The 13,011-nt window shown below is 44.0% G+C and overlaps 2 protein-coding genes across 4 annotated transcripts; both read right to left on the reverse strand.

Moving 5' to 3' along the window:
• Window positions 1-672: 672 nt before the first annotated feature.
• mylpfa (myosin light chain, phosphorylatable, fast skeletal muscle a) lies at window positions 673-4,365 on the reverse strand. The gene is made up of 7 exons (XM_028986105.1): window positions 4,210-4,365; window positions 3,679-3,774; window positions 2,475-2,550; window positions 2,165-2,269; window positions 1,981-2,059; window positions 1,838-1,886; window positions 673-1,742 (listed from the first exon to the last, which is right to left on the reverse strand). The coding sequence occupies exons 1-7, from the start codon at window positions 4,210-4,212 to the stop codon at window positions 1,641-1,643; spliced, it is 510 nt and encodes a 169-aa protein (XP_028841938.1). The 5' UTR covers window positions 4,213-4,365; the 3' UTR covers window positions 673-1,640.
• A 2,882-nt stretch (window positions 4,366-7,247) lies between these two features.
• On the reverse strand, window positions 7,248-10,648 carry pheta2 (PH domain containing endocytic trafficking adaptor 2). 3 transcript variants are annotated; one of them, XM_028986615.1, is made up of 4 exons: window positions 10,242-10,648; window positions 9,806-10,096; window positions 8,873-9,176; window positions 7,272-8,800 (listed from the first exon to the last, which is right to left on the reverse strand). In XM_028986615.1, the coding sequence occupies exons 2-4, from the start codon at window positions 9,986-9,988 to the stop codon at window positions 8,391-8,393; spliced, it is 897 nt and encodes a 298-aa protein (XP_028842448.1). In that variant the 5' UTR covers window positions 9,989-10,096; window positions 10,242-10,648; the 3' UTR covers window positions 7,272-8,390. The 3 variants fall into 3 exon arrangements, with proteins under 3 accessions (XP_028842449.1, XP_028842448.1, XP_028842450.1); XM_028986617.1 differs by having other exon boundaries at window positions 7,273-8,800; window positions 9,806-9,909; window positions 10,011-10,648; XM_028986616.1 differs by having other exon boundaries at window positions 7,248-8,800; window positions 8,873-9,110; window positions 9,806-10,648.
• Window positions 10,649-13,011: the final 2,363 nt, after the last annotated feature.

Consider the following 13,011-nt stretch of genomic DNA (forward strand, 5'->3'; position numbering starts at 1 on the left):
CTCGTTCATTAACTGGCCACCAGGGGGCGCCTGGTGGCCGCTTTCCTGCCACCGATGGCCGCCATTGTTTTTAATTAAAACACTAGATGTTAGAACAGCTGAGTCACTAAAGATCTTCAAGTGCAAGCTAAATAAACTTCCTTTTTAGAAAATACTTCTGCCTTTTACATACATTTATTATTAAAGAAAAACGAATGGGGTGGTAGTAGCCTATTGGGTAACACACTCACCTATGAACCAGAAGACCCAGGTTCAAATCCCGCTTACTACCATTGTGTCCCTGAACAAGACACTAAACCCTGAGTGTCTCCAGGGGGGACTGTCCCTGTAACTACTGATTGTAAGTCGCTCTGGATAAGGGCATCTGATAAATGCCGTAAATATAAATGAATGGATTCTGAGTTATTAAGCTAATGGTGTTTACAGATTGGTTCCAGGTTAAACAGATGAAGGATAGGGATATTTTAAAGCCCTCAGTCGCTCTGCATAAGAACATCTGCCAAATGCTGTAAATGTAAAATAATGAGATTTTCAGATGTTTCCTCTATGTGGCACACAGCAATATTGCTATTGTGATCCATATATAGTAAAGGAAACAAATTAAAAGCCAAATGCATTTACATTTCATTCGTTTCAAACCCCATTTTACCAGCATAGACAGAGACATAGCTGTACGAAAGATAGAGGCTTTATTCACAGTTAGTTTTTGGTTTGTTTATTACAATGTTGTTTTCCCGACAGAAAAGACTGCGCCCACGTGTAGAAAGCAAAGGGAAAGATGGACTTTAAAAAAGACAAATGTAACAAAGAGGTGAGGAGAAAAGGATCGAAGACGGTATGTTTTCTTTCGAGCCCGGTTCTCCACTCCTCCTTTTGTTTCAGTCTTTCACTCTCAAACCCCCTGTGGCAAGTTTGGTCATCGCTTTTAGGAGACCAGTTCCTTGTGACCTGTTCTGCTCCCTTCCCTCCATTAGAATCTCCAACAGCATCAGCAGAATGGGAGGAGCGCTGAAGTAGAGGAGTTCTGTGGAAACCGAAGCGTCGAGTGTCGACGCTTCGACTGAGCACCTCAGCTGTTTCAGCAGAGGCTGGATGAATGGATGGATGGATGGATGGATGGATGGGTGTGTGTACACACTGCCCAGTGCCATCTGTTTATCACATTTAATGCCAGACTTCTTATGCTCTAACTGTGCACGGGCAGACATCGAAGCGCACACTGGTGTTGAACCAGGTTAGCGGAATGGGAGGATGTGTAGGGAGATGAGAATAAAGGAGAAACAGGAGTGAGAGAATGAGAGAGGAAGAGAGAGAGAGGGAGGGAGAGATGGAGATGCTGTGATTTTTTTTTATTGAAAATAATCCCATGTCCCCATTAACAACCACCACAGACGTCCAATGGGCCTCTGCTCCCGCAGTTTAGCGTCTCTATGAGACCAGTCCTTCTTTTTTGGTAAACTTGAGATTCAAGAGAGCGAATGCCCACGGGTGAACAACAAAGGGGAGAACAGGACGGGAAGGGAAAGTGGGAAGGAACGTGGTAGGAAGAGAAGAGGAAGACAAAGCAAGGATTGGGAAGGCAGAGCAACGAGGGATGTTTTTATCTCTTCATTGGTTTTCGTTTCTTCTATCCATGTCCTTTACTCTTCCTTCTCCTCTCCGTGTGTGATGACGTAGCAGATGTTCTTGTAGTCGACATTGCCAGCCACATCTGGGGGGAAGGCGGCCCACAGATTCTTCATCTGTGGTTTTGAAAGGATGTGGTGAAATTAATAAAACCTGTTAGAACAATTCCTGTATGGAATATGTCCACATACGTCCACAAACGTAAACCCACCTCCTCAGCGGAGAACCTGTCGCACTGGGTGGTCAGGAGCTCCTCGAGGCTAAATGACAGAAACCCATATTATTATAGCAGGAATTACACAATGAACCTGGAGTCAAGTGACACCGGACCTTCCTACCACTAGAGGTACTCACAATTCCTTCTTGATGGTGCCAGTGCCCTCTGGGTCCAGCACTTTGAAGGCAGCCACGATAACATCCTCAGGATCAGCACCTTGGAGAAAGAACGAGTGAAAAGGGAAAGAGTGTGAAATGGAAATAATGGAGTAGACATAACGTAAATGAACGGAGATGCAGAAAGTGAGCGTGGAAAACGTACCCTTCAGCTTCTCACCAAACATGGTGAGGAAGACTGTGAAGTTGATGGGGCCGCTGGCCTCCTTGACCATGGCTTCCAGCTCCTCGTTCTTCACGTTCAGTTGGCCTACAGGGAGACAGGCGCAAAAAGGCTGTCAGGTTATGCGCTGAATCACATGTGTGCATAATTCATGAAGCTATTCTTGGCGAGACGGCACTCCTGAGGCTTACTCAGGTCATGGTGAGCTCAATTATTTTAGAGGTCAGGACAGGAAGTGGTAAAGGCGATAAGCTGGTGATGTTTGGATAAATACAGCCTGTGGACCACGTACCCATTGAGGCCAACACGTCCCTCAGGTCATCCTTGCTGATGATACCGTCTCTGTTCTGGTCAATGATGGTGAAAGCCTGAGAGAGAAAAATACAGAGTTCATAATTGCAATGTAGACGTTGAAGTGAATTTGTCTAAAATCAATCGAACTACTCCAGTGTCTAATTTGGTTTGAACCTCAAAGCAACTGTCCTCCCCATCCACTCCTTCACCCTCCTCTCACGTATGCTACTGATACCGAAGATGACCCCCATCAGCATGAACTTATAAAGACACAGCCCCCCCCACATCATTCCACCTTCTTCATCTAATGCACATGTATACACACAGCACACAAACCTCAGTTTGTTGAGTCAGTACCAACTGCTGAGTCAGACATTCCCTCCGTGGCATTCAAAGGCCCCATCTCAGGTTTCCAGCACCCACCCACCCACTCACCCACCCAGGAACGTTCTGTGCCCCCCGACTGATCTTCAGTCAAACAATATCTCAGTGCTTCATCTTTTCCTTGTCTGCCCTTTAGACAGCATCTGTCAAAACATCTGCAAAGCAGTTCTATTACAGTGTTTCATTACAGCTATCGACAAACAGCTAGAATAGATATCATTGCTCATGTACAGCTTTCCGATCTCCAGCTGGTTTCATCTACAGCAAATTTACTGAAACTGTCTTTTCATTTGAAAAAACATCCCTGTGTGTCAAATCCAAAACCAAGAGGACATGAAATCCTCACCAAACTTAATTAACCCAGACCCTTTCCACATTTAGCACAGAAGCCCCCGCCCCTCCACCATCATGACACATAATCTTCCTGTATAAATAACCTTATTAACTGATCAGATGTTCTTTCCATCCAGCTCTCTCCCTCTCTCTGCCTCGGGCGTGCTGTGCTCGCCCTCAGCTGTTCCTCAGGATTAAGCCTGAGGAGCGGCGGGCAGTGACTGACAGATCGGCGGCCGGGGCGCTGAGAGACACTGAGCGCTCCGGAGGGTGAGTGAAATATCGGCCTGCGAGATGTTAATGTGTCCCGCTTGCACATAAATAATATTAACCCTGCAAGTAACTATAATCAGTTCAAGACATATTGGCTATTGCAGTAGAGTCCACGCAAGATCACTGCCATCCCACCGTGGTTGGGATTGAAAGCCGCCACGGCACCGGCACGGTGTGTGACGCGGTGTTGCCAAGTTCGGTAAAATCGGCACCTCTTTGTACTCCTGAATCTGGCTCTGCTCGAACATGGAGAACACGTTGGAGGAACCCTCTCCTCCACCTGCCCTCCTCTTGGCCTTCTTGGGTGCCTGAAAGGACACACATCAGTTAATTTGCGTTTCGCCACAGGACCTTCCGCACTTGTTCTACACAAATTAAAATCTGCAAGTACATGATGATGACAGTATCTTCTGTACATGTGTTTCATCGTCTAAGTTCATCGTCTATCTTCTGTATATGTATTTCATCGTCTAATTCCTTTCATTTGTGAATATGATAAATATGATTTTCCATTCAAATATCGGTCACCATGAATGTACAATACAACCACCTATGATTCCATCTCAAGATATTAGATAAAAAAAAAATAATAATTTTTTTTAATTTTAAATTTAAAACAAAACAAAAAATCCAACTCGAAAACAATGACTTTAAAATAAAATTGCAACTGGGCACAAATCCAAATCCAAGTGACTCGGTGACGAAAGGCGGGTGAAGTGATGGAGCAGGCCGGCGCTACTCACCATCTCGAGACGGTGTGCGTGGGGAGTTTAGGACGCTGCTGAGGAGAAGACCGTGAGAAGCCGCGTTAGAAGTTCCTCCCGCCACGGTTTTATACCTCCTGGAGGCGCGCTAATTTTAACCAAGGCCTTAAGTTAGAGGGGCAGACGTTGGGGGCCTGAAAGATGGTGGCGGGGCGGAGAAAGGCCTGAAGTAGATGGAGGGGAGGCGACGGGGTCAGAAGGAGCGATGCGATATCGGCTTTCGGCAGATCGAAAATAGACACGCGAGTCTTGGAATCGAGAGAATCCGATACCCTGGGGTGCGGTGGCGGGATCCGCGTGGACTAATATGGTCACGGGGGCCGTCGCCCACAGCCTATTCTTCGCTGATACAGAGGCATCAGAGTTCGCTTTTTTGGCGCGAAATGTCCTGGCGCGCCAAATTTCCGGGAACCATTCTCTCTCTCTCTTTTTTTTTTTTTTTTGGTTGGTCCGTGATCTGGCTGCATCATTTACGTTCATCCCGATAACATTCTGTTTTTCATTATATTATATAAATGTATAATATATTCGTTAGCCCACTGCCTTGCTGTATATTGATAAAACAGTATGTCTTAAAGCTGGTAGGGTTGTTTTAAGGAGCTACTGTGAGCTTCTTCAGCTGCCTGAGCTCCAGTTGACTCCTTATTTTGCAGCCATTGCCTGTATCGAAAATAGGCTTTAATAGGCTTCCCAGTATAGTGAGCTGCATGCACCAGCATATATACTCTGTCCATATTTGATATTCTACTCATGCTCTCTCTCACTCTCACTCTCTCTAGTTCTGTGTCTCTCTCCCCCGGCAGAATTGTGAAAAGCGATCTGTAGTGTCGTGACCCGTCTCGTGCTCTCTGCTTTCCTGCTCCCTGGCCTTCGGGGATTACCGCAGACTCTCTTGAAGGCCATGCAGGGTGCCAGGGTGCTGGCAGTTGGCGGTTAAGAGAACTTCTTCAGAAAATGGAATGCACACACCAGACAGCTGAGGAGGACTGAAATAGCTAAACAAACTTGTCTGCTCCATTTGCATTGGCTATTCTTCTCAACATGCACCCTCTTCATCCATCATCGGCCTCTCTCTTTCCAAGGCCCACACCTTCCTCCTCTCTTCCCCAGTGTTTCCATTCCTTCTGTCTTCTGCTGCTGCCTGTCCTCTGTCTTTTTTCAGCAATACACTACTGCTATTAACCCTCAAGTCATTTATTTTTGTTCTTTTGTGGACAGACAATCCACCCTTTCTTGACAATTACATAATCAAACACTATGGCAGATGACATATGGGACAGGCGAGTGACACATCAAAGATAACACATAACCCTGTCTTTGTTTCATTGTGTGCTGTTTGCATGTGTGTGTGTGCATTGAGTTGAGTTGGTGGTCGGTATTATTTGGACTATGGGATTTTGTCCTTTCCTGGACCACCTGCTAACAATGACTTTGATTTCCTAGAGCTTGATCCATGGATCTGTTGGAAATTCACCAGTTGTATTTAAACTAGAATTAAAGGTCATCTTAATTGATTAATGTGAATATAATACTATGGTCTAGCTAATAAATTGACCTTTTTTATTCAGATCCATGCATAATCTTTATGTAGTTGAGATGTCATTGGAGGTTTGAAAATGAAACTATAGTGAGTACAAGAGTACAACTAATCACAATTAAGTTGTTTAATTTGTCAACCTGGATTTGTTGGTTAAAAAATCTATTGATTTTTAAATAATTGGTCAGCATATTGGCTTTGCTTTGTTTACATCCTGTCAACGGCCCAAGAAGTATTAATATACAGATGAAATGTGTATATTCTGTACACATTCTGTGTAACTGACTCTTCATGCTCTTGCCCTCAAGGCCCATTTATCAAGGTAAATATGACTGGTATGCAGCGGAAGTGAAGACGACCCTCGTCTCCACTTGAGCTGTAGGATAGATGACACAACTGAGGGTTCTGGCTGAAACCAACCAGTGCCTTGACACAGTGTCCTACAGTGGGTACGGAAAGTATTCAGACCCCCATAAACGTTGCACTCTTTGTTATATTGCAACCATTTGCTAACATCATTTACGTTAATTTTCTTTCCTCATCAATGTACACACAGCACCCCATATTGACAGAAAAACACAGAATTGTTGACATTTTTGTCTCCTTTTTACCAAGAAAAACTGAAATATTACATGGTCCTAAGTATTCAGACCCTTTGCTGTGACCGTCATATATTTAACTCAGGTGCTTCCATTTCTTCTGATCATCCATGAGATGGTTCTACACCTTCATTTGAGTCCAGATGTGTTTGATTATACCGATTGGACTAGATTAGGAAAGCCACACCCCTGTCTGTATAAGACCTTACAGCTCACAGTGCAGGTCAGAGCAAATGAGAATCATGACATCAAAGGAACTGCCTGATGAGCTCAGAGACAAAATTGTGGCAAGATGCAGATCTGGCCAAGGTTACAATAAAAAAATCTGCTGCGCTTAAGGTTCCTAAGAGCACAGTGGTCACCATAATCCTTAAATGGAAGACGTTTGGGATGACCAGATCCCTTCCTAGAGCTGGACGTCCAGCCAAACTGAGCTATCAGGGGAGAAGAGCCTTGGTGAGAGAGGTAAAAAAAGAACCCAAAGATCACTGTGGCTAGAGATGCAGGAAGGAAGTGGCCCCTGAAATCAGAAGGTTGCCGGTTCAAATCCCGATCCGCTGAGGTGCCACTGAGCGCAGCACCGTCCCCACACACTGCTCCCCGGCGCCTGTCATGGCTGCCCACTGCTCACCAAGAGTGATGTGTTAAATGCAGAGGACACATTTAGTTTTGTCACCATGTGCTGTGCTGCAGTGTTTTTGTCACTCCCAAAGCAATTTATGGAATTTATGAAAGACCTGTGAATCCTTGTGTGCAAGGAAGAGGACCAGTGTTAACTCTTTCACGCCTGGCCATCACTCTGGCACCCTTTCTGTAGTATAACCGATGATGAAAGTGAGCGATTGAGTGGGTGGGTGGGAAAGCAAGCGAAATTGAGCGTCTCGTCAAAATAACTTCATTACAATATTTTAAGTGTTGAGTGACATACAAGGTGTAAAATGCACAAATTAAACAAATATTCTACTCTTTCATGTAGCCTTCATGTAGCAGAATTGTATTTTTATACCCATTTTGGCAATCTGACAACACAACATACCAAAAATGCGCATTTCAGTCTAATAAACAGTCAACAAAAAGTTATGATGTTAAACATAAAAATATATATCCCACTCAATACAGAACAACAGCAAATGACTTTACATTCCTTATTGTTTTAGAAATATATATTTCCTGTTATCTTGGACAAAAGCAAAAAAATAAATTAATACAAAGCAATATGGTTTAAAGCTGTTAGACATGACACGTAATAATATTGTATTGTTTTAATCTCAGAGAATTTGCCGGCCTTCTATGCATCATAAAAAAAAAAAAAAAAAAAAAACAGACACAGCACAGTGCTGCACAATAAAAGACTGGAATCAACATTTATGATTGAACATTTGCAGCGAGTTTCACCTCTGAAGGCCCAGTCTCTGGCCGATTTCACATCCTCTTTTACACATCCTTGCAGGCATGGAGTTCTGGTTATACGGTAGATGTGAGTGTGGTCAAGTGTGACTTCCTCTGTGAGTACACGGCCTATTAAGTTGCAGCCAAGTTGCCATAGGTTGCAGAAGGTGTTGCGTTTCACAATCAAGGCACTGTAACAGGCACAGGCTAAGCAGGACAGAAGAAACCAATGTCTGATAGAGCAACATTAGAGTGCATATTTGACTGAACAGTCACCTAATTAATAAGTGCACAAAAATGCCCGGGGGTCCCTCAGCTGTCTGCACACTGGCCTAAATGAGAACGTGCTACCAATGTACATGCTAAAGCAACTGCATTCCACCAATTATAGAGCCTATACCCTGAGCAGATATAAATAACACGTGGCAGCGCCACGTCAAGTTCACTTTCAGCATGAAACTATTTCTAGACTGCCATGCACCATGCATGTACCACTCAAATAGTGCAAACTTGCAAAGCTAAAAAAAAAAAATGGAAAAGCTCCCTGAAAATGAAAAACGGGGTTTTAAATGATTAACGTTAATTGAACAATGTTCTAAAGGACATGCTGAAGGTTGCTGCAGGTTGTTGTGGCTTCAGCCCAAATCAATAAGATCCTCCTCGCTGCCCTGCTGCTCCTCTCGCTTCCTCCTCAGCCAGTCAGCCCGCAGCTGCTTCACCTCGCTGCCGTAGTGCTCGTGCAGTTTGCAGAAATCCACCAAGGGATCGGAGCCCAGCAGTGGCCATTCCCCATTGGGTGGCGCAGGACCATTTAAGGGAGTGACCAGTGCATTTCTTTTGGGCCACATCTTTGGAGATCTCTTATTCGACGTTTTGAAAGGAACAGAAGGAGCTTGAAATGCATGGTTTGGTGTGTGGACTCGAGCCGCTCGTGTCCCCTGAACATAATACGGGGAGCTTACATGGAAGAGGGCCATGGACTGGCTTAACTGTCGCTGATTCACAGCACACACTTGACTGGATTCTCCGCTCCCTCGTTTAGCTTCTGTTTGGAAGAAGCACACAGTAAATATGCGCGTCCTGTCCAAAACACACGTATTGAAGGTAATAGTCTCACCGTCATACAGCCTCCCCAGATCCTTCACCAGGTGAGACAGGTAGCGGTGGCTGGCTGACAACAATGCAGCGACCCAGCACTGTTGGCTGTGGAGGTCCTCGGCTGCGAACGTGTAGGTCCGTAATCCTGGTCCCGCAAAGACGAGAGAAAAGCAGTACTGGCCCTCCGAGTCGCCAGGCTGCACCACACAGCCCTCCAGAAAGATGACGCCAAGTAGGTGGCGATCTGCCGGACGTTCCTGGTAGAACAGCAGGTTCCCTTTCAGAACGAACCAACGCTTCTGGTACGAAGTGTTACGTTCTCTCTGCAGGGCATAGACGGGAGAATACTGCGCATCACGGCTTGGTCAAGGACTAAACATCTGCGGTCAGGTTTCTGGTGCTTTTAAATTCTGAATGTATGCATTTACTTCATTTAGAAGACCACAGGACACCACAAACCAGCAAAGGTCACAATGCTGGCCAATGTGGCCAAGCTTATAATTTATTAATCTGACAAGAAAGAGCAGAAAAAATGTGGTCACAACGTGAGCCAACACGTTGCCAACAAAAACGACTGGTCATACTGGACATTTCGTGCCCATATGACAGGTTTTACCAATTCAGGATCCCCATACTGACTTTTAGAGAAGAGTGCAAGGAACCAGCGGCATGAAGGAGGTGTTTCAGTACGGAGGTGGAATAAAATGGAGCAACGGGCATGGAAATAAAACACGTGATGCAATCCTCCCATGAGTGTTACCGACAACTCAATTATCAATTCGTGTCACCGACAAATAAATAGGCCAGTTAATAATGGTTCTGTGTGCCACCAGTGCAAAGAACCCAGTTTGTTCCATTAACCATCACCACATCAGTACTCTACACAGCATTTTCCAAATCATTTTTACCTGAGGCCTGCAATCGAAAGCGCGCAAGGCCCGTCCGGACGTACCTTTTTGTACAGGTATCCTTGCTTATCAACAGGTGAGGGGCAGGAGAGGTAGTGGGTTAGGATCTTCTCATGGATCTTCATCACAACGCCCCATGACAAGCAGGCTAAAGTGAGAGGGACCACGGTGAAGTGAACGCCATCATGGCAACAGAGACTCTTCAGCTGCAACCTGGTCTTCTTCATATAAAACCAGGACCGGTCTCACCTGGTCTAACGCTTCGAGGTTCTACTGTGCACTCTTCTACCCGTCCTGGTCCTCCATTTCATCCAGAGATCTTCGGTTGATCTTCTCTAAGAAATAAAAAAAAAAAAAGCAGCTCTCCGTTCACCCGGGTATCCCCAAACCCGCGGCGCGGCGCGGCGATCTTTTCACCAAAGTTTCCGATCGCAAAACAGCCGACGGGAGCGGTGTTGAAATATAAATAACTCGACCCACTTCCTGGTAACAAAAGCTGTTCGGCCTCCAGAGTCCGACCTGGATCAGGCACCCTGGCGTGCAGACGAGCGCCGGAGGCTGCGGCGCAGCCGCGTCACGACGCCCGAGTTCCCACTTCCCCCCTCCGTCGTGGCTGGCGCGGGGACCGGTGCTGCGTGGACGCGGACGTGCTTTGTTACAAGGCGATACAAGGTTTTCCGCGTCTTTGTCAGCCTTGGATGTTCCACCTGCGCGCGCACCTCTGGCTTCTTCCATCAACACACACACACACACACACACAAACTTACTAACGCGCAAATGCAACACACACACATTATGGAATCTGCGATCTGTGTCGCGTATCTGACATGTGCGTGGCTGAAGGGCTGCAGAAGTGGCGTGTTGCGCGCTTTGGACCTGCCTGTGGCGTGAAGGCACCTGCGGAGCGAAGCCGTGCGCTTCTCCACTCGGCCGCTAGGTGGCGGCGCAGACGCCAGTTGCCCTTTATGCAGTTTATCCGCCAGACGATTTTAAACAGAACTCGCTTCATCAGTATTTACATGCCTGCTTTTTTGGCGATTTTTCCCTTTTCTGCCAGTGGTCTATTCTATTCTATTCTCTTTTAAGACATGCTAAAAAGGAACATGAAGACACCATTCTGAATTCAAGTCACGTTTACCACCTTTTTGTAGATATTAAGTGTAGTGTTTAGTTAAATGTGAACTACATGTTTAACTACATAGTGTAGTGCCATCTTGCGTTTGACCCTGGAAAAGAAGACTCCTGATACTGCGGCATCTCGCTGCAGCACTGATCCAGACAGATATTATGGAACTGCTCCTAGACAAAATTATAGATAACAAATAATCTAAAACTATTACTGTTTACTGTGCTATAATGCTATTCAGGGTTGTTTAGTTGCATGGCCATCGGTGTATTGTTACCACAGCACAACTTACGGGAAAAAAGCCGACCAGTTTCCCCACGAGAAGAGGGGTCCATAGTATGGAAGCTTTTATTAAACTTAGATTTGCATTTGGTACAACTATGCACAGCGTTCTGTACACGTGAAAAGCGCTTTAAACATTTGTGCATCATTTCCTGTGCATTTGTCCTGTGCATCCTGTGCATTTTTGTACAATTCGTATCGCGACAGAAAAAATCTAGACGTGGGGTGAACTTACTCGCTTCACCAGCAGGTAAGAATGGTGTACAGTCGCCTTCTGATGAAGACCTCGACACTCTTGTTTCCAGTCTAAAGGAAGCCATGCCACATGCTGGATATCGCTTGGTAAAGGCAACTTTGCTTTCACAGGGACACCGCGTCCAGTATTTCAAAGTCCGAGCCTCAATGCATCATGTAGATACAGCTGGCAGACTGTGCCAAAACCACCGGTAAATGGTTTACTGACCATGGTATTACTGTGCTCAATTGGCCTGCCAACTCTCCTGACCTGAACCCCATAGAGAATCTGTGGGATATTGTGAAGAGAAAGTTGAGAGACGCAATCGAAGCATCCTGGGCCTCCATAACACCTCAGCAGTGCCACAGGCTGATTGCCTCCATGCCACGCCGCATTAAAGCAGTCATTTCTGCAAAAGGATTCCCAACCAAGTATTGAGTGCATAACTGAACATGATTATTTGAAGGTTGACTTTTTTTTTTTTTTAATTAGTCGGATGAAATATGCTCATTTTTTGAGATAGGAATGTTGGGTTTTCATGAGCTGTATGCCAAAATCATCAGTATTAAAACTATAAAAGGCTTGAACTATCTTCAGTTGTGTGTAATGAATCTAAAATATATGAAAGTCTAATGTTTATCAGTACATTACAGGAAATAATGAACTTTATCACAATATGCAAATTTTTTAGAAGGACCTATATATATTATAAGTATTTTCTTTTTGAACAGGTACAACATAGCAAAAATATTTTGGAAATTCATGTATATCAAAAACCAAGATGTACATAAACTGGAAGAATTAAAAGTAAAAGTTAGTATTTCTTGTTTTTGGTGAATATTTTGACTCAAATTGGAAATGTATAAAAAAAAAATTGCTAAATAAGCTTTTTAAAACCACATGTATGAAATCTTCCATAGAATATGCCATGCAAGAGGCTGTACTGTTTCATATTAGGTGAATATTAGCAAATAATGCTACAAACAATTGGTCTGAGACAACTCATTTTTCAATACGGTTGAGAAGTTTGGTAACACATTATGGTAACACAATTTCCCTTAAAAAAAAAAAAACCTTCTTGAGGACATTTACAAAATGTTAAAATCTAACATGAACAATTTTGTGAAAAACAAATGCTTTCTTATACATACTTTAAATACATGATTTTTAATCAGCCCCTTGAATGAAAATTTGACTTCATTTAGAATCAGAATCTGCATTGTGGTTATTGGCCAAGTATGTGCAAGCACATACAAGAAATTTGAATCCAGTAGATGGTGTCTCAAAAGTACAGTGTACTACAGTGTACTACAGCAAAAAACAACAACAATGTGTAAAGATGGTGTATAAGTGTTATTTGTACAAATTGTATAATCTGATTATAAATATACAGTGGAGGAAAAAATTATTTGACCCCTCGCTGATTTTGTAAGTTTGTCCAATGACAAACAAAGAAATGAAAAGTCTCAGAACAGTATCATTTTTAATGGTAGGTTCATTTCAACAGTGACAGATAGCACATCAAAAGGAAAATTGAAAAAATAACTTTAAATAAAAGATTGCATTTCATTGAGTGAAATAAGTATTTGAACCCTCTTAAAAAAAAA

Source organism: Denticeps clupeoides, chromosome 7 (assembly GCF_900700375.1).
Source record: "Denticeps clupeoides chromosome 7, fDenClu1.1, whole genome shotgun sequence".
Lineage (NCBI taxonomy): Eukaryota > Metazoa > Chordata > Actinopteri > Clupeiformes > Denticipitidae > Denticeps > Denticeps clupeoides.

What these genes read in the sequence shown, in the direction of transcription:
- mylpfa (XM_028986105.1), bottom strand. An exon ending in GTTTGGTGAGAAGCTGAAGG is followed by an intron (nt 2,060 to 2,164) that starts GTACGTTTTCCA and finishes TCTTTCTCCAAG; the next exon opens with GTGCTGATCCTGAGGATGTT. An exon ending in ACAGGTTCTCCGCTGAGGAG is followed by an intron (nt 1,743 to 1,837) that starts GTGGGTTTACGT and finishes TCAAAACCACAG; the next exon opens with ATGAAGAATCTGTGGGCCGC.
- pheta2 (XM_028986615.1), bottom strand. Translation starts at nt 9,988, where the DNA reads ATGAAGAAGACCAGGTTGCAGCTGAAGAGTCTCTGTTGCCATGATGGC. An exon ending in AAGGATACCTGTACAAAAAG is followed by an intron (nt 9,177 to 9,805) that starts GTACGTCCGGAC and finishes TATGCCCTGCAG; the next exon opens with AGAGAACGTAACACTTCGTA. An exon ending in TCTGGGGAGGCTGTATGACG is followed by an intron (nt 8,801 to 8,872) that starts GTGAGACTATTA and finishes TCTTCCAAACAG; the next exon opens with AAGCTAAACGAGGGAGCGGA.